Genomic DNA, 18,783 nt, shown 5'->3' with positions numbered 1-18,783 from the left:
AACATCCTAAACATGTTCCAACAGGGAACTTTCACAGAGCCCTGGGAGTCTGCACTGGGGGATTTATCTGGCAGTGAGCTGCAGTTAGGAACAGGGGAGGATACAAGAGCAAACTGAACTGCTGTGCCTCAAGGACCTTTTCCATTTTCGGCTCTCCAAGCTATAAAGATGTAGGTAACACATAGTGCGACCTAGGAAAAGGCATTTTTAGTTATATTTGGATTCTGAATACATAAAAAAACCCCAAGTTTTGAACGTGTGTGTTCTTCCCAGCAATAAACTGAGCTGATCAGAGGAGATAATGCAGGATTTAAGACAATGTCCTTTACCTTGGTGGGAGTCAGTGAGTGTGCATACGGAGATATATACAATATATACATCTTCAACAAATATGCCCATCAGATTTTTCCACAGATGTAACCATTTTGCAGTGACATTCCCGAGGACAGGAATTTCCCGGGCTGGGCAGAGCCGCTGGCAGCAGTTTCTGGTGGCAGGAGCTCCACGTGCTGCTGAGGCAGGGCGTTAAATCAGCTCCTGTTATCACTGCGAGCTGGGCCCGCTGCCCCTGGAAATTCGCCTATCAGGGACGATGCCGCAGCTCTGTTGGTGGTAGAAGATTGTTCCTCTGGACTTTTCTTAAAAAAATAAATAACTGTCAAGCCCGAAAAGGAAGCCTGCTATTTTTCAAATCCAGGAGCTGTAATCATGCTAATCCATATGATCGTGCTAAAGCCAAGCAAAATGCCTTCTGCATATGATGTAATCAGCTAGGGTAGCCTATTTATAACCACCACTGGCTGGGAACACCTTCCCAGAAAAACAGAATCAGGACAGCTTTGCCTTGCTCACATTCCTCCTCTTCCGCCCTGTGTTTTTCACTTTCTTTGTGCTCTTTTGCCTATTTTTGCTGTCTTCCCAGCCTTAAATACAGCAACTTTTAAATTTTTATCTTAAACTAATGCTTCCCATGTATTCTGTTTTATCAGCGTGTTAGAGCTGTGCTGAGTGAAATCCCAGTCCTGTGAAATCAATACCAAAACTTCTATTGATTTCATATAATATATTCCTTTAAATTCAGTACATATGCTCCACAGGAGTTGTCTGTTTTCAGTATGGATCTACTGTACAGGGCTGTCAGTCTCTCAGCTGGATACATAAACCAGAGTGGTTTAATAAATTCATTGGTGTGGGTTGGGAGCTTTCTGTGTAATAACTGAAAATCTGTTGGTCACACTGAGCATATCAAGTGTAAAAGGAGAGGATTCATCAATGTGAATATCTATCTCTGGATCAATTGGTATCAATCTTGTTTAACAGTCTATTTCCTCAGGACACACTTTGGGAACAAAGAGCATTTCAAACTGTTGGTTAAACAAACAAATATAGAGAAGCTCTTTGGGCAACATGAGGGTGGAGTAAACACCAGATAAAAATGGTCAGCGATTTCAAATACCTGTTAATCTCTTCCATTTTATATTAGTAAACACAGAGTTTCTCTTCATGTAACGTGCCCATTAAAGTGCAGGAAGGGTGGGGGTTTTAAACCATTTTTTGCTTGCAGAAGAAAGTGGCCTGGAAACCAAACTTTGATCCCTCACCTCCATGTTCAGTAGTTGTCCAAGGAGGAGGGTGACACCTTCTGCTCTGCAAGATTTGTGTTATCCTTAGCTAAATAAAACCCCCTTATGAGACGCTATAAAAACAAAACCAGTCCCTGAGAGGATACAGAACTAATTAGATCAGGATGCACTGCTTACCTTGATCTACAACATTGGGGTATTTTATGTCTATCCCATCCAGGTCCCCCTCTTCAAGCACCACCAAAATAAAGATAATCCTGACCAGTGCTTGGCATGACTGTGTGCACAGGCACAAACTTTGGGACCGAGTAAATGCTGTACAGCCCTCGGGTGCTTTGCAGGGTAGAAGTGGCAGTAAAGTACCAGGTGAAATGAGCCTGTGGTGTTGTGCAATGTCCTGTGGCAGTTGTGTGGCTGCCTGAGGTGCCATCGCTTCCTCCCTCCTGCTGGCGAGTCAGATTTGGGTTTTCCACCCTGCATCACCCTTCTGAACCGCCCCATCACCTCGGGTGGATGTTTCTCGGCACAGCAGCTTTGCAGCTGGGGAACCCTCAGTGCACAAGCAGGAAACTGAGCCACAGCCCCTGCTCGATTGTTTGCTGCTGAATGCAATAGCAAGGGCATATTGAGTGTGCCTTCAGCTGAACCTAATCCCCCTGGACCCTTACCCTATGTCCTCCTCCTCCAAATCAACAAAATCATCTCTTCATCAAATAAATCTGTCTCCAGTGTTTTCAAGCAACCCACTTCGTTTTTCATAGACAGACGTGGGGGGCGTGTGTGTTGTTCTACATTAAATCAAAAAGCAATCACGTGTCCCACAAAGATTTTGCAATCTACATCTCCGTGCATTCAAGGATCCTCACATTTTTGCTTGTGCAAGATCTGTCTGGCTTCAGTGGGAGTCGGAGGGGTGGGGGTGACTCTGCTGTGACACTCGGGGGCTTCACAGCACAGTTCAATCCCAGGCTCAGCTGACCCGGGTCCTGCGGTCACCTCCAGCCACACGGACTGTCCCCAATGTGCCACCCAGCGCCGGGGGCCACCCGCCTGGGGCTCGTGGGGGGCGATTTACGCGTGGCTCATATTCCCATGGAACCCAAGAGCCGAAATGGGGAGTAAAGATAAAAATTATTCCACTATGTATTAACGCAGTCAGCTCCAACTTTCAAAGCGCTGTTGCTCCAACTTTTTCCACACGAGCCTTCACGTGTCTCACGTTTTTACTTGCTGTTAAAAATACTACTGGCTCAACTTCGCCTGCTTCCCAGAACGCGAGACTTTTTAAAAGTCTTTAAACAGCTGAACCAAACCAGCCTAATTACGCGCCGTCTGCATCCGCTTTTAAAGCCCCTCCAGTTGCCCACCCCACCGCGAGACCCCGGGTTTGCCCCTTCCAGCTATCAGTGCTCTTCCCTTTGCTACCTTATCGAGCGACAAAGGGAAGAATGAGCATTGTCCCGGGCTCCTGCTTGCTTTAGGGGAGAGGGGGGGAAAAAACTCTTTAAAGCACGATATAAAAAGCGCAGGTGAGACAACAAAGGTATTGTCCGTGTGCAGGCTGGAGAGCCGCGCTGCCGGGTTGTTTTTTTACTCGGGGGGGGTGGCCCCAGCCCCGCGGGGCTCACGCCTTTGTCGCCCGCCGGGGCGGGCCGGGCGCGGGGACTACATGGCCCAGCGTGCCCCGCTGCGCGGATCAATGGGGCTGATTTGAATAATCTGTGAGCCCTTGGACTCAGGCCAATCAGCCGTCAGGGACCCATGATAAATCGCAATGCATTATTGATAATCATAATTACTCTGACATGCGCATTCCGCCCAAATTTCCCAACTCTAGGAATTTGTTGTGAAGAGGAAAATAATTGCTACTATTGCATGCTCCCGATGCTGGTGCACCATGTCGCGACGGAAGCAGGCGAAGCCCCAGCACATCAACTCCGAGGAGCAGCCCCCAGATGCTGCAAGTGGTGAGCGCAGAGGGGGCGCGGAGCGGCCGCGGGTCCCAACTTGGCTGATGCGCGGAGGCGGCGGCGGGGAGCGAGGGGCGCTTCCCGCGGGGCTTTTTCCACCCTCGTGCTTCACCCCCCGCTCTTTTCCCCCCGCGGGCTCTGCCAGGGGCCGACCCTCGGCTCCCCCCAGGATTTTTGGGGGGCTGAGCGAGGCAGCGGCTCCTCGTTACGTTCGGGGGGGTTCAGCTTTGGGTGGCTGCGGAGCGCAGCGCTGCCCCTCGCCCTGCCCGGCCGGCGGCCCCGCAATGCCCCGCACGCTCCCCCCGCGCCCGCGGAGCCTCCGCCGGGTCCCGCGTGGGGCCGCAGCCTCATGGGAGGGGAACCCCAAAGCCTCCCCGAGGCGGAGGGAATTGGGGGGATGGGGGTAAGGGGGTGGGGGAGCAGAGGGAGAAATTACAGACAACTTCGGAGGGGTAGGAAACGGCTCTGCCTGGGTTTCCTCGGTGTATTTAGCACTTTGTCGGGAGTTAGATGAGTATTTTTGTGGGGCTTTAAAAAAAACGGGAAAAAAACCCTCCACACTCGGACTATTTTTGTTGGAGATCACAATCGCCCTGGACCTTTTGTAGCTTGACCTCCAGCCATCTTTGATTTCCGACTTCCTAAAATAACTCCGGTGAGCTAATGTGGGGTGTGCGTGAGCGCTTTGTATTTGGGCGGCGTGGGGGACTTCGCCACCGCGAATCACTGTCCCCATTTTTTGGGAGCTCGCATTCCTGGGCCATGCAACGGGAAAAGTAGAAATTTTGTGCTAAAACCAGCCGTGAGCTCCCGGTGGGGTGGGCATGCAGGGGAAGGGCGGAGGGGGCACTCGCTGGTGGCCCCCACGGGAGCAGCATCTCCCCGAGCCGGGCTGCGGGGGCCGGCGGCTCCCTGGCTCCGGTGCGGGCTCTTCCCCCGCTATTGCCGCCCTCGGTGCGGAGCTCGGGACGCTCCCCGCTCTCCGGTAGCCGTCCTGCTCCCGGGCGGAATGCGGCGGGACGAGGGCACGTCCCGTCCCGGGTGGGAAGCGTTTGTTTGGAGTTGCTGTGCTTGTTGCGCCCAAATGTTTCCGTGTGCCCCCCAAGAACTTTCTTTGGGCTCTTTGCCTGCGTTTGGGACTGGTTTTGTTTCCATGCCTAGAACTGATCAAAATCCTTGCACGTTACGGGAGCTGCTTATTCCCAGCCCGCAGGAGGTTCGGGCTCTTTAATTTTTTTTTTTTTTCCTCCTCCCCCTTCTCTTCTTTGAGTCGAAATGTGCAATTGTTGGGTCCGGTTAATGGTGACTTAAGAAACAGCATGCTGGCCAGAAGGCAATAAATCCCATGTTTAATGCATGACTGTTTTCCTTTGTGCATATGGTTAGGTTGGGGGATGGAGGTGATGTTTCCACATGTAAATCTCTGCCCGCTGCTGGAAAGGCACCTCCGGCCCCGCGCTGAAACAAAAGGGTTAATCACTCCTGATGCGGCCGCTGGGGCGGGGGAGGTGTGCGGGAGGGAGGGAGGGAGGATCGTTCCACACCGCGCTCTCCGGGGCAGTGGCCAGCTGCTTTTTTGTTATTGTTGTTGGGGCTTTCCCCCCCCCCTTCTCCCCCCTCCCGTTCTCAATTTTAACAACCAAACCCGGGATGAAATCCCTCGGGGAGCCGGGCAGCGGCCGCACAGGCCGCGGGACCTGGGGAAGCTGTGGCCCCGGCTGGGGGGATTCTCCTGTCGCTCGTGGGATGCTGTGGGTTTGGGGGATCGGGTCAGATCCCGCACTGAGCCCTGTCCTGCGGGGTCTCCGCTCTCCGAAATACAGCCCGGGGCTGCGGCTCCGACGGCTCGGACTGCCCGCCAATCCCCCAAATAGTCCTGATATTCCCCGCTCCAGGTGTGCCTGTAAATAATAAGTGATGAAGCTGCATATCAAAGACGAAATTCCGCAGGGATTTGTCTGGGGTATTATCGAGGGTATCCACATAATCGTAATAATAAAATCAAGCCCCTATCTCCGTTTTTGCAAGTGTTCCCTTTCTTCGCAAAGCGATTTGGGACCCACCTCTGTGAACAATGCAGCGGGTTAAAGTGTCCCGCGAACCTGGGGATCCATTAACAGGTCAAAAAATCAGCAGGTGGTCACAGGGGAATAATGCTACATACTGAAAATTAGCATTTCCACAGAGGGCTTGAAAATGCCCATTGTGCTGGATTGCTGCCATTAAAAATCGGATTCGTTCTTAAAAATACAGTATCAAACTGCAACTTTCTGGGCTTTTTTCCTCAGGGTAAAATTAGCCTAGATTTCTTTCAGTTAAATCTCCGAATTGCGCGCTCAGCTCTGTAGAACTGGAGAGGGATGTTGGATAAGGAAAGGCTGAAAAAGGAAAGCCCAAGTTCTGTGGTGGTTTATCTTAGGTTTGATTTCGGTTGCCCGAAGCTGCTGTCGGGGACGGGCTGGCCCGGCCGGGAGCCCCGGGGTGCGGGAGCATCCCCGCCGTGCCCCGGGTGCCGCAGCCCTGCGAAGGGGGAGAGGGTGCCGGGGGGCGGAGGGGGGGCGATGCCCGGCTTGTTTTTCCTTTTACGTAAGTGAAACATTATATTCGTAGCACGGATGGAGCCCTTTCGCCGGGCTCGGCGGCATGTGACGTTTTGACAGAGCTGCTGCTCTAACCTTTGCCTCCTCCTGCTTGCTGTGGGTGGTAAGTTGATGTCAGGCTCACAATTAGGACTCTCATGCAATTGACCTTGGCAGCGGGGTTTGTGCCGTTTAGCTCGCTCTTAAACACTGTACGAGTGTTAAGTGTGGTCCGGGCCGCCGCAGCTGCGGCCGGGGAGGAGCGGCCGCCGGGCAGGTAGGGACGGGCAGGGCGGTGGGCTCGGGGGACCGCGGGCTCGGAGCCAGCTGGAGCGACAGCCGTGGCCGCAGATCGTGCAGCGGGGGATGCTGTCAGCTCAGGTGGGTGCCGGGGTCGCGGTGGCCCCGCCCGGGGTGGCGGTGGCCCGGCGGGGCCGGAGCGCGGGCCGTGAGTGCCCTCCACCGACCGGCCCCGGCACCTCCGGGCAGCGAGCGCGGCGCTTCCCGGGGGCTCCGAGCCCCTCCGGGGCGGCCGGAGCGGGGCTGCGCCCGCGGGAGCCGGCGTCCCGCGTCCCCGCTCGCCCCGCGTGTTTTAGCGCTTATTCTGTCCTTCACAAGCGCTTATTCACCATGGTTTGTTCCGTCTTTGGCTGAATATCTCGCTTTAAGTTGTGGATAGGCTAAAGGGTGAATCAGTAAGTAGATAACCAAATAATTAAAGCCTTGAGAGAGAGCCTGTAAGCACGTGAAACGCTGAGTGTGGGTGTAATGCGTTTGTGCCTAGTTCTTGGGTAGAAAAACGCAGCTGATGAATTTAGCGTAGAAAACACCAAGGCCTTTGGAGCATCTCTGTAAGTTGTCAGTCGTGCGTTTTACTCACTCAAGGAAGCGATTTTGTCACAGTTAAAATGCGTTAAATGGTGTTAGATAGTGGGAGGAGGGAGACTTGGGGCAGTTTAGAGTTCTTGGAAGTCCTTGCTTTGCAGCTGAGAGCAGGAGAAAAGCATCAGGGAAGCACGATCCTTAGAGCAACAGGGAGCTGATGGCACAGGGTTCATGTCTAGGACCAGAGTGGAGGGTTGCTAATCAATCCTCCATGAGTTAATTTAAACCAGGGAAGTGCATGGCTTTGTTAACCTTAAAGTAAAAGTAGTTGATCCGAGTGTGGGCTGTGGGGAAAGTAAGCTCACGGAAGGTATTAAAACGCCTGAATAAAAAAGTGGGTAGGAAAACTTGAGTTCTGTTTCATCCCAATTCAAGTAAAATAAAGTTGAAAAAAAAAAGTCCATAATGGCTTAGATGAGTGGTAGACCAGCAGCACCCTTCTTGAAGTCACATCAAACCAGATTCACTTCACTCCTTTTACTGTTTCCCTTAAAAAAAAAAAAGAAAAATTATTTCAAGCGGTGTGGATTTTATCAGCCTTCCTTGTCGATGGCCGCCTTGTCCTACACAATAGTGGATTTTTTCCATCCATTTGCCAGTGATTCAGTCTAACCCCCCTGCTGGGTTTACTGCATTCTTCTAACTTATTGGATAACTAGATGCTGAGAGATAACATTCCTGAAATTCGGGGGTGGGGAGATAAAAAACCACAGTAGAAGTCCTATCCCTGGGAAGCCTTTGGAGAGGGTTAAGTGAAGTGCACAAGGAATTGTTGTGGCAGGGCTGTCCTCGGTAAATCCGTGTGCAGTCGGTGGGCAGAGCTGCCCTCCTGGCATGGAAAGCCCCGAGTTCAGACCATTATTTCATTTTTGATAACTGCTGGGCTCGGGGGAGCTGAGGTGCTCTGATAGCAGCACTGGGGGGCCGGGGACAGGAGGTTGTTACAAATCACGATGATTTTCGCAGAAGTTCTTGGGTTTTTTACAGAATCAGTCAATTTCTCCTTGTTATTCCAGCTACTATAAAATAACCCAGCATTCTGCTCGTGAATTTATCTAAAACCCTTTCTGAGACAGGCCAAGATGTTATATTCACTTTCTTTAAGGTAAAAAGGAAAATAATGCATCACTTCCCTATTTGACATGCAGCAAATTGTTTCAAGCTCTGAATTAGATTTATTCAGAGTCCTAAGCTAGTGCTTTACTGTCAGGGAAACTGGAAACTAAAATACATGACAGGGACAGGGCTGCCAACCTCTGCCCGCTGCTGCCCAGCACAGGGACCTTCAGTTTACTGGAGTTTCTTGCTCTGAGATGGCAACTGCTGCTCAGAACCAGAAAAGTTACCAGAACTCCTCAGAGTTATGAGAATGAGGAGCGTGGGCTGTGCTGGAGATTAGGAAAGGGGCACTGAATTTAGTGTGATCTTATCAGCACAGAAGTAAAAAAATAAGGAGACCTATCAAGGGAAAGGAGATAAATGATCAGATGCTTTGAAGTAGTTAAAGTTTGAGGACTTGTCTAGACATTATCCCGGGATATCTCCTTGGGGGTGGGCAGCAGTGTTTGGTGCAGACATTTCTGTGCCACTGGAAAATGTAAAAGCTATTTTTTAATATTTTGTGATGTGCATACAGTGTAGTTCCACGTGTGAGATGGGACTGGGAAAGCCCCAAACGCTAAAGGATTTGGAAAAGAGATTTTCATGCTTTAGTGTATTCTATGAAATAGGAAAGTAGTCAAGTAAAGACCTCTCAAGTCAGTGTAGAGTACTTCTGGAAGTTTGTCTTTTTTCAACACAGTTTTCTTTCCCATGATATCTGCTCAGACTCCTGCAAAACAAGTTTAAAATAATCTGTTCTTGATCCTGGTGGACTCTGTTGACCAAGTTCTGAGTTGTGTACTAGTTGTACTTGTCTGCAGGCTGGACTTCCGTGTATGTTTTTAGGGTTAAATCAGGTTGAGAGACATCACTTTAATGATATTTGGGATGGGAAATTTTTGTGTGCTGCTATTCTTGTTCGTTTCGCTTGTGGGAGTTGTTTGGGCTGAAGGGGGAGTGTTTAATTCTCCCTGTTTAAATAGGAGGCATCCAAACATTTTTGATCATAGCAGTGCTGAGAACTCCTTTCCTCCCCGTTCAAGGACTTGCGTGGATTTGGATTTATTGCTCTGCAGATCATAGCAGAACAGGCCTCTGATACTTGCAAATTTTTGTGATTGATCAAGTGTTTATTTTTAAAAGTAAACTTTCACATGCACTTCATGCCACACGACATTAAACGGTTGAAGTTTGCTTTGTTAAATACCACACAGTGCCCTTGTTGAGCTAAGAAATGGCAAGGTTTGCAATATCCTCCCTCAGCGAGGTTTTACATCCCTGGAGCAGCAAGGTCATATGCTCGAGTTGTCACCTGGACATGGCTGCTGTCCATGTACAGGACATTCCCAGGTGTCAGATGTGTGGTTTGGCCACACCTTGCAAACCAAAGCTTCAAGAAGCTCCTGACCTTGCAGAGTCCTGGCTTCACCTGGTCCAAGGGGGTGGGCTGGTGACGTGGGACTGGAGCCAGGAGGGCTGGCCAGGACAGTGTGTGACACCATTCCAGGTGTGCTGGGGCTCTGGCCAGGACAGTGTGTGACACCATTCCAGGTGTGCTCCACTGGGACTGTGGGAGGCGAAGTTACTGCACCCTTGGCGCCCATCAAAATTGGAGCAATTTCTGTGATGTCTGGGATGTTTCAGCTGATGGGAGCTGGAATCTGGCTGGAGCCCGTCCTGCTTCTCCCTCACTGGGAAGTTCTCCCTCCTCAGCACTCGTGCCCTGAGTACTGCCCTGCCTCAAGCTGGGTGTGAGTTTGTTGTTTGAAGGATGGCAAGGCTGAGCAAAAACATCCTGTTTTGGTTATGATTTCTCTTAACCTCTTCCAGTTCAGATATTTCCCCGAATTATTTTTTTTTGGTCTACGTGCAAATTCTGCTCAGTCTAAGCTGTGGGGTGCCAGTGGTGGAAGGGCAGGAGTGGACTTGGAGCCCAGCTTGGCTTTCCCTGCCCTTTCCCCGAGGTGGGTGAGTTGTGGATGCAGCTGAACAAGGCCTCCTGCGAGAATCGGAAATGCCTTGGTGTGGTTTTGCAAGCAGGACTTGTTACTTGTATTATATATTTAATAATCATCAGTGTCAGTGTGGGCTCTTGCTAGTGTGTAGGGTCCTGCACTTTAATCATGTCTTCCTTGCTACTGTGTCCATTTAGAGATTATTTGGGGTGTGTTTGCTTTCGGAGGATTTACTAGCTAATATTGGCTGCTTTGCTTTTGTCAGTCCTCTTGGTTTGAAATTACTGTTGTAACGGTGGAGTGAAAGTTGCTTAGATCTGTGCAATTAAGAATTGCTCAGAATTCCTGTGTTAATGATCTTGTATGAATTTGAGAGATGGTTACCAAAGAATTAGAAAGTGAAGTGCAAACATAGAATAACTCGTGTGGTGTTTTGCTCAGTGCTACGATGCTTCCTCTGTCTTCCTTGTGTTCCTTTTAATCTGTGTTGCAGGTGCTGCCTTGCAGGACTGTCCCAGGGGTTTTTTACCTGTATAAAGGGATTTGGTATAAATCTCTTTTCATTGAGCTTCCTGAGAGTCCTTTTATATTATGTTTTTTCTTGTAAACTGAACTGAGATGCAGATTTATTTTGGAATGGAATTATGCAAAGGAATTGGCATCAAAACAAAGAGCAGGACTTCAGATTGGTCTGCAAACTTGATTTTCCAGTCTTGTATCTTTAATTTGCAATTCAGGTGGAGTCAGTGATCTTAATAGTGAATACTTGGTCTAAATCTAGCAATTAATAATGTGACTTTCTTTTATTTTAAGGGAGTCCACAAGACGTCCCAGGTGATAGAGATGGTGAAATGAGTTCCAAAAGGTGCCGCACGGAGGAAACCAAAATCTGTGAGAAATGCTGTGCAGAATTCTTTGTTCTCTCTGAATTCCTTGAGCATAAGAAAAATTGCACTAAAAATCCGCCTGTTCTAATCATGAATGACAGTGAGGGAACAGTCCCCCCTGAGAGCTTCTCCGAGGCCTCTCTAGGGACCTTCCCAGGCGACCGAATGGATGGCAGGACACGCAAGGACATTCAGGCAAAGGGCTGCATTGGCTCTGTGGAAAAGAGAGAAGGAAAAATGGATGCTGAATCAGTAGGAGGAATGTACCTTAAAATAGAACCCCCCCTCGCGCCTGCGGCTCCCGGCCTAAGCTATCTACCAAAACCCAAAGTACCAAACACTAACGTGACATTGCAGACGATCCGCGGCACTAAAGTGGCCGTGAACCAGCGGACGTCCGACGCCATCTCTTCCTCGGCAGCCGGTTTCAATGCCATCCCCATGATCCTGGAGCAGCTCGTGTGTCTGCAGCAGCAGCAGCTCCAGCAGATCCAGCTGACGGAGCAGATCCGCATCCAGATTGCCATGATGGCTCCCCACGCCCTGCACCCCTCCATAGCAGCTGCTACTGACCCGCTCAAAGCTCTGGGTGCCCACATGTCCCAGCAGCTCTCGGCTGCTGTGGCTTTGATCGGACAGAAAGCTGGAAGCCAGAGCCTATCACTGGAATCCTTGAAGCAAGGAAAACTACCTCATTCTAACACTGGCATTGCAGCCACCAGCTCGCTGGCTGCTGGGCTCTCCTCTTCCTTCCCCCTGAAGCCCGAGGGCAGCCGAGGCCTCCCTGGCTCCATCTCTCAGTTCCCAAATCCTTTGCTACCTCAGTCCTCTGGCTCAGTCATCTTCCAGAACCCGCTTTCGGCTGTTTCGTCTGTGATGGATTCCTCAAAGAAGGGGAAGGGGAAACCCCCCAACATCAGCGTGTCTGAAAGCAAACCGACTGCAGAGGAGCCCTTCTTCAAACACAAGTGTAAATTCTGTGGGAAGGTCTTTGGCAATGACAGTGCCCTGCAGATCCACCTCCGCTCCCACACCGGGGAAAGACCCTATAAATGTAACATCTGTGGGAACCGCTTCACGACCAAAGGAAACCTTAAAGTGCATTTTCAGCGTCACAAAGACAAGTACCCCCATATAAAGATGAATCCTTACCCGGTTCCTGAGCACCTGGACAATGTTCCCACTAGCACTGGAATCCCATATGGGATGTCTGTGCCACTGGATGAGTCTAACCTGATTGTGGACAGCAAACCTCTCCTAACAACCCTGCCTACCTCTGTGGCCACTGGCGCACCTCAGACCATGTCCAGCCTGGCAGGCATCAAGGAGTCTCTGCCTGGTACATTCTCAAGTGAGCTGCAGTCCAGGCCCTCTCCAGAAAGCGAGGGTGGCTCCTCCTCGTCGGGGGCAGTCGGTCACGAGTCGGGAACGGAGCAGAGCTTGAGCTCACCACAAGCTACCTGCAGCGTGAGCATCTTCCACGTAAGTGGGTCAAATGAGCAAGGCTCAGAGACATCAAAGCTCCAGCAGCTGGTTGAAAATATCGACAAATCCACTGCTGACCCTAACGAGTGCCTGATCTGTCACAGAGTGCTGAGCTGCCAGAGCTCGCTCAAAATGCATTACCGCACCCACACCGGGGAGAGGCCGTTCAAGTGCAAGATCTGTGGCCGTGCCTTCTCCACTAAAGGGAACCTTAAAACTCACTATGGTGTCCACCGGGCCAATACTCCCTTGAAGATGCAGCATTCTTGTCCAATTTGCCAGAAGAAGTTTACAAATGCCGTGGTGCTGCAGCAGCACATCCGCATGCACATGGGCGGGCAGATCCCCAACACCCCGATGCCAGAACCCCCCTGCGACAGCGCCGAGGTGGATCCTGCTGTGCCTGAGAAGAACGGAGACATCAGTCGCCCCGAGGAGATCCTGGAAAGCATAGACATGGAAGAGGACATGGACTCTCAGGATGGCCCCAGGAGTTCTTCCAAACCTCCTACTCCGTATGATGCACAATCCGAGTCGCCCGCCGCGGCCGCCGCCTTCTCTGGGGTTACAGCACTGGAGAACCAGATGAAGATTGTCACCTCCTCTCTGAATCTGCAGCGGCAGAGCAGTCTGAGGTCCAGTGACAACGGCTCAGCAGAAAGCGATGGCATGACAAACGATTCATCCTCTGTGGCAGGAGATCCCGACTATCAGAACGGCCGGAGCCCCGCTGCCTCCGAGTCGGCGTCGCTGCAGGCCCTGTCCCCGGCCAACAGCCAGGCTGAGAGCGTGAGGTCAAAGTCACCTGCCTTCAACAACCAGGAGGATTCAGGCACGGGGAATAAATCAGAGGGTCCTGAGAATGCTCCTGTGGAAATGGAAGGGGTTGTGGGAGCTTTGGATTTAACATACGGCAATATCGGTCGGAAGGTCATCAAAGAAGAGCCTGGGCTACACTTTGCAAATGGAGAATATGGTGAGTAATGCAAAATGATGGCAGTGATTTGGGGTGGGGCAGTAGGAAATCAGTCTTTAGAAGGACCAACAGGAAACAAAACTTCCTCAGCTTTCCCCTTTTCCTGCTCCTCTGTTTGGATAAGGGCATGGGCCCGGTAAAGTTCCTGATGAAGTCAAGCCCAAAATTCAAAGGCTGAAGTGCTGTCATCTTCTGCAAGGTCCTAGAAGTTAATAGAGACTGTGCCCTTGCTATCTTTCATGGGCTCACCTGGTATCTCCTTACAGCTCTTTAAAGATACACATTTGTGTTTCGCAGGAAAACTGCTTATCCTAAGAGGATGAGGTGGAAACTCTGAATTCATTTGTGAGGTTTTCAGGCTTGTTGAAGTTAGATTTGAGCTAGAAGACTTTGTCTCATAAGCTCACCAACAAACCCAGGGATAAACTGATTTGTTTTGGGGGTATCCTAGGAAGTGTGGTGGGCTCTGCAGATGTGCCCCTCAGGCACATGCAGCTTCAAAGGCAGGGTGTCTGGAGTGTCAGCCAGGCTTAAGCTTGGGAGCAGAATGAGGTTAGGATAAGCATCACCTTTGCTTTCTTTCCAGGTCGGAGCAGTATTCCAGCTGCTTTTGTCAGAGCCCCACCGGCCTTGATAAAAATGGAGCTGCCTAGCGATCGTCCCCTCAGCACTGGCCACTTCATTGGCCCTCCAGCTCTGTCCCCTGGGGTCGCCCCTCTCCTGGTGCCACGCCCCAAGTTCTGCCGTCCTGCCAAACAGCACATCTGCACTACCTGTGGGAAGAACTTCTCCTCTGCCAGCGCCCTGCAGATCCACGAGCGGACCCACACCGGGGAGAAGCCCTTTGCCTGCACCATCTGTGGGAGAGCCTTCACCACCAAAGGAAACCTGAAGGTGGGTCCTGTCTGTTGTCCTCTCCTTTATCTGTGAAACTCGTACTAGAGATGGAAAGGACTTACTTTTAGTTCCTCAGATCGTTGATTCTTGTCTCCTTCCTGAGTTTCTCCACACAATTTCTTGTGTGTTACTGAGATCACCCACAGGTCTTTGCTACTGTCCTTGACTTTCCTCTTGGGGTGGAAGGGGAGGCTTAGCCCTCACTAAGCAGATTGCTTTCTTTTTAACTTGGATTTGGATGTGTCAAGACATAAGCATTTCATAGACTGAGTGCTACGAAATGCTGCCTGCAGAGTAAATGCATTACACTGCACTGCTTGAAATTTAGTGAGATGAGGAGGGATAAACCAGGATAATCCTGAGATGGCACAAAGTGCTTGGGGATTGTGTCTAAGCACATGCTGAAGAAGTGCTGTGAGTCTGTCCTTCTGCCAGATGAATCCATTTGCCCTGTGAGGGACTCGGCTCCCTCACTTGCACAGAGGCTTCTCCCTCCCTGTGAGAACCTCTTCAAGCTCTTCAGTCCTCTTGCATAAATGCTGATGGGGAGAGAAAATTCTCTGCAGTGTGTGAGCAGTGCCTTCCTGGAAGCACTGGCAGAATGTGGTGTGGAAGATTCCAGCTTAGGTGAACCTCTCTGCCAAATTACTTGGTGGTTTTTTGCATTACCCAGTACTTTTCTCACTGTAGTCTGTTTGCAGCAGATGACGTGGCTTCTGTTTGGGGGAGAGAGGGGTGTCTTTGCCAACACAGCTTGTTCTAAGTGTAAATCACAGTCCTCCAAGCCCTCCAGCAGCCAAGTCCAGAGAGCCATGGTGATGTCAGGCAGTGGAATGACTGTGTCTTACACATGCCAGGAAGGGAACTTTGACAAGAGAACTACCCAGCTTAAATATTTACCTGAATGCAAATGGAGCAAACTGGACTTCTTTGGGCAACTTGGCTGCAAGCAAAGTAGAATTTGGGTACACCCCAAAAGAGCTGCAGTATTAATGATTCTCTTTGCTTTCCCCCCTCTCCGGAAGGTCCATGTAGGAACCCACATGTGGAATAACTCAGCCAGGCGGGGAAGGCGGCTGTCCATCGATAACCCCATGGCCCTGCTGGGGAACGACCCCAAGAAGGTGTCGGAGATGTTCCCCAAGGACATCATGGCGCCCTCGGTGAGCATCGACCCCGCCGTGTGGAACCAGTACGCGGCCGTGCTCAGCAACGGCCTGGCCGTGAAGACCAACGAGATCTCAGTGATCCAGAGCGGGGCCCTGCCGGCCCTGCCCGTGCCCGTGGCCGGGGGCTCATCCATGAACTCTGCCGCGGCCTCCAAAGCGGACGGGGCCCAGGCTGGCGCCGCCTCCGACACGGAGAAGGCCGCGGCTGCTGCTGCAGACAATGTGCCAAAACACCAGTTCCCTCACTTCCTGGAGGAGAACAAAATCGCCGTTAGCTAAAGACTCGAGAGGAGTTGACCTACAGAAAGAACAAATATATATAGACACAAACATATATTTTTAAGAGATTCCACTTCAGCCTCCTATTTTCCTATTGACGTGCAAATGATTTTATGGTTGTCTTTGTAAGAGTTGCCCAGAGTACAATCATGATATTGCTTTGCAAATAGTAATTAGTAAAGAATAGGATTTCCTTCTATTTGGAAAGATGCGGGTCTTGCAAAGTAGTTCTTACATGTGACTTTAATGTGTACAGCCTTACAGAAGTTTCTACAACTTGAAATTCCAAAGGTTAGAATATTTACCTCTTTGTTTAGAGTGATAATGGGGGTTTTGAATAGAGTGGAAACAACCTACTGTTGATGGAAGAGCTTCTATTTACTGATGAGAAATGGAAACTATTAATGCGGGTAAATATCCTAGAATGTCTGCCACCCTCTTAGAAAGAATTTTTCTGTTTGGATTTTTGGCTCTGTGTGGTTTCTGAATGTACTTTTTCTTATTAATGGCTATAAAAACTACAAAGTTGGGGTTTTTTTTTAAATTCTTTTTTTTTTTTTGCCTCAGAAGTTTTCTGAAAAGCAAGTTGCTGTTTTTCTTTAGTCACTGCTCCTAAGTAATTAATTCTTTGTGTTGTTGACTGCTGCTTATTTAATACTACTACTAGGACAGTCCTTCAAGTGTAGTGCCAAAATTCCTGCTTCCAAAGATGTGCAGTTTTTCCTAGATGTTTTATTTCAATACCAAGAGCCCCAAACAAGCATGGGTGGGTATGTATATACTTTTTTTGTTGTTGTTTTGTTTCCTCTTCAAAGGGAAGACTTGCCTTGGGAAGTCAGGTCTAAAAGCTCTGCAAGGAATCTCAGGTGACTGTTGCAATTTGCCATGGGAACCGGCTTCCTTAGCAAGAGACTTTTTGTTTTTATTTTTTTTTTTTTGTTTGGGTAATTTAGGAGATCAGTCTGTGTAAACCTGTATTTAAATATGAAGTATTCATGCTTAGGTTAAATGTTTTGTGGGTTTTTGGATGGCATTCCTACTCTGGTCATTAAGGGTTTTTTGGCGGTCTGTGAGCTTGCATTCCACCAAAATGATAATTAATGATCCATGTGTGTTGTATGAAGGTTGCTGGGATAGTCATCTGGATTCTAAGTTATCTACCTCATTTTGTCCTTTTGTAGTTGTAGTGTCTATTTTTCTAATAATGACCACTGTAATGACTGAGATTCAAGCAGATGCTTCCATGCACTATGTGAAACCAAACCCTGATGTATTATTAGTGGAAGCACCTGAAGAGTTGCTGGACTGACCTTTCACTATTCCTCAAACACCTGCTGGAACTGGATGTGTGATGGGATCTGAACCAGGCTGCAAAGTGAGCATTTGGTGTGGAAGGACTGAAGGATGGAAAGAAACCTGGCTGTTGACTGCAGGAAATCTTCCAAGTCCAGTCTCTGCTGTGGAAGGCCCCAAAAATGCAGATTACCAAAAGTTTGTGTAATGTTGTTGCACCTAAATCTTGCTTATGATCTCTGTATGCCGAGTTGTGCCTTTCCTGCTGGACTTGTGAGTAAGAACATACCAGTACCTGTTTACACTGTAAAATGGCTATTGTTACATAGACCACGCAAAAGGCATCCCAATTGTCACGTTTCTACATTGTGAATGTATGATTCCTGAGAACTCTGTAGTTTTTTGAGTATCTACTGATGCGTTTCTGTTGACTTTTTTGAGAATAAATTTTGGGATGGCTTTTTCACACTTGGTGCTTTAATTTTTCTGGTAAAAGGCTTTTTGTCTCCTGAAGAGAGAGTTCAAGAGGCAGCATGCTGCTTCACTCCAGGGACCTGAAATCCATGAGCTAGAGTTAGGCTTTAGTTCATTACTTAGGAACTGGGAGGCTGTGGAGGAGTCCTAGATCCATTCCTTAGGAACAGCTGGTGTTTGATACAGGGGTTGGGATGTGCCAGGGATGTTGATTTCCACACTAGAATAGAATGACAGGAATATGTGCAATCATTTTTGTACTGTGATCATCCTACAAAGGGAAAAAGAATATTAAGTTGTCAAATTGCCAGTGCCTGAAGATGCTGGCTGCATAGAAAAGGGATAAATAACTTCTCCTAAAGAGCAAAGAAAAACAGTTCTGACAACAGCCCTGATAAAAGGGAAAAGTGCTGGGATCCTGATTCTTGCAACCTAAACTAGCAAATTGTATTTGGGCCTTGGGGAGGTAACAAAGGAGGAAAAGGAGTGTAGAACCAGGGAGCCCTAAAGCTGCACCTTCCCAACATCAGAGCTGCCTGATCATGGTGCTCCTTGCTCAATCCTTGCGAGATGGAGGAAGGCAGAGAGCAAACACTTGTTCTCTCAGCTCTGCCACCAAGCTCGGAAGGAATGGAAAAAGGTGTAGGGAGAGCGGGACAAGGCTGAGGTCCAGGAATCTCTGTCCCTTCCAAGGGTGGGTTGGATTCCTGGCCAAGCTGTGGGCCTCTGCCTGCCTCGTCATTACCATCCATAACATAATTCCATATTCACACCTCTGCTGCCTTTAGGTGTATTGTGCAGCAGGTTGGAAATTGAGGGGAGAGGAGGAGGGGAGGAGTTTCATAAAGCCTGAGTGCTGGTCTGGAAATAAGCTGTGAGGAAACTGCTGGCAAAGCAGGCCAGCAGAGGCTTTGGCAGGCAGGTGTGGGATGTCCCTGCAGCACTGGCCTGCTCGGGGGAATCGGGTCAGTCTGGGCTGTGCCTGCCTTGGCCGAGTGGGCAGCAGAGCCCAAACGCTGTGACCCACAGGCACTGCAGGGCTTCGCTCTCCAGGCCACGGTGTCACGCGCTGCTGTGCCCAAAGCTGTGTCAGCTCGCTGATAAGGCAGCTCCAGGCTGGAGCGTGGCAGGATCCCTGGCCAAGCCGCTGCCAGCAAGTCCTGGATCTTCCCACAACACCTGGGTAACAGGTAGGACTTATCTGCCCCTGTCCCCACAGCCGGAGCTGGGCCACAGGGACGTTTCTGCTG

At 49.8% G+C, this 18,783-nt stretch overlaps 1 protein-coding gene across 1 annotated transcript; it reads left to right on the top strand.

Annotated features, from left to right (window-relative positions):
- Window positions 1-3,343: 3,343 nt before the first annotated feature.
- On the top strand, window positions 3,344-17,527 carry SALL4 (spalt like transcription factor 4). The gene is made up of 4 exons (XM_042045047.1): window positions 3,344-3,550; window positions 10,887-13,421; window positions 14,008-14,315; window positions 15,344-17,527. The coding sequence occupies exons 1-4, from the start codon at window positions 3,481-3,483 to the stop codon at window positions 15,764-15,766; spliced, it is 3,336 nt and encodes a 1,111-aa protein (XP_041900981.1). The 5' UTR covers window positions 3,344-3,480; the 3' UTR covers window positions 15,767-17,527.
- The last annotated feature ends 1,256 nt before the right edge of the window (window positions 17,528-18,783 follow it).

This window comes from Corvus kubaryi, unplaced genomic scaffold (genome assembly GCF_017639235.1).
Source record: "Corvus kubaryi isolate FWS band 111438036 unplaced genomic scaffold, C.kubaryi_AGA036_p1.0 134, whole genome shotgun sequence".
NCBI lineage: Eukaryota > Metazoa > Chordata > Aves > Passeriformes > Corvidae > Corvus > Corvus kubaryi.
Note: the sequence above shows the minus strand (reverse complement) of the source record. Positions and strands in the feature narration are given on the sequence as shown.

Excerpts from the sequence above, each read along its gene's own strand:
- SALL4 (XM_042045047.1), top strand. The coding sequence starts at position 3,481 with ATGTCGCGACGGAAGCAGGCGAAGCCCCAGCACATCAACTCCGAGGAG. Across the intron at positions 13,422-14,007 it reads CTTTGCAAATGGAGAATATG|GTCGGAGCAGTATTCCAGCT; the intron begins GTGAGTAATGCA and ends CTTTCTTTCCAG. Across the intron at positions 14,316-15,343 it reads CCACCAAAGGAAACCTGAAG|GTCCATGTAGGAACCCACAT; the intron begins GTGGGTCCTGTC and ends CCTCTCCGGAAG.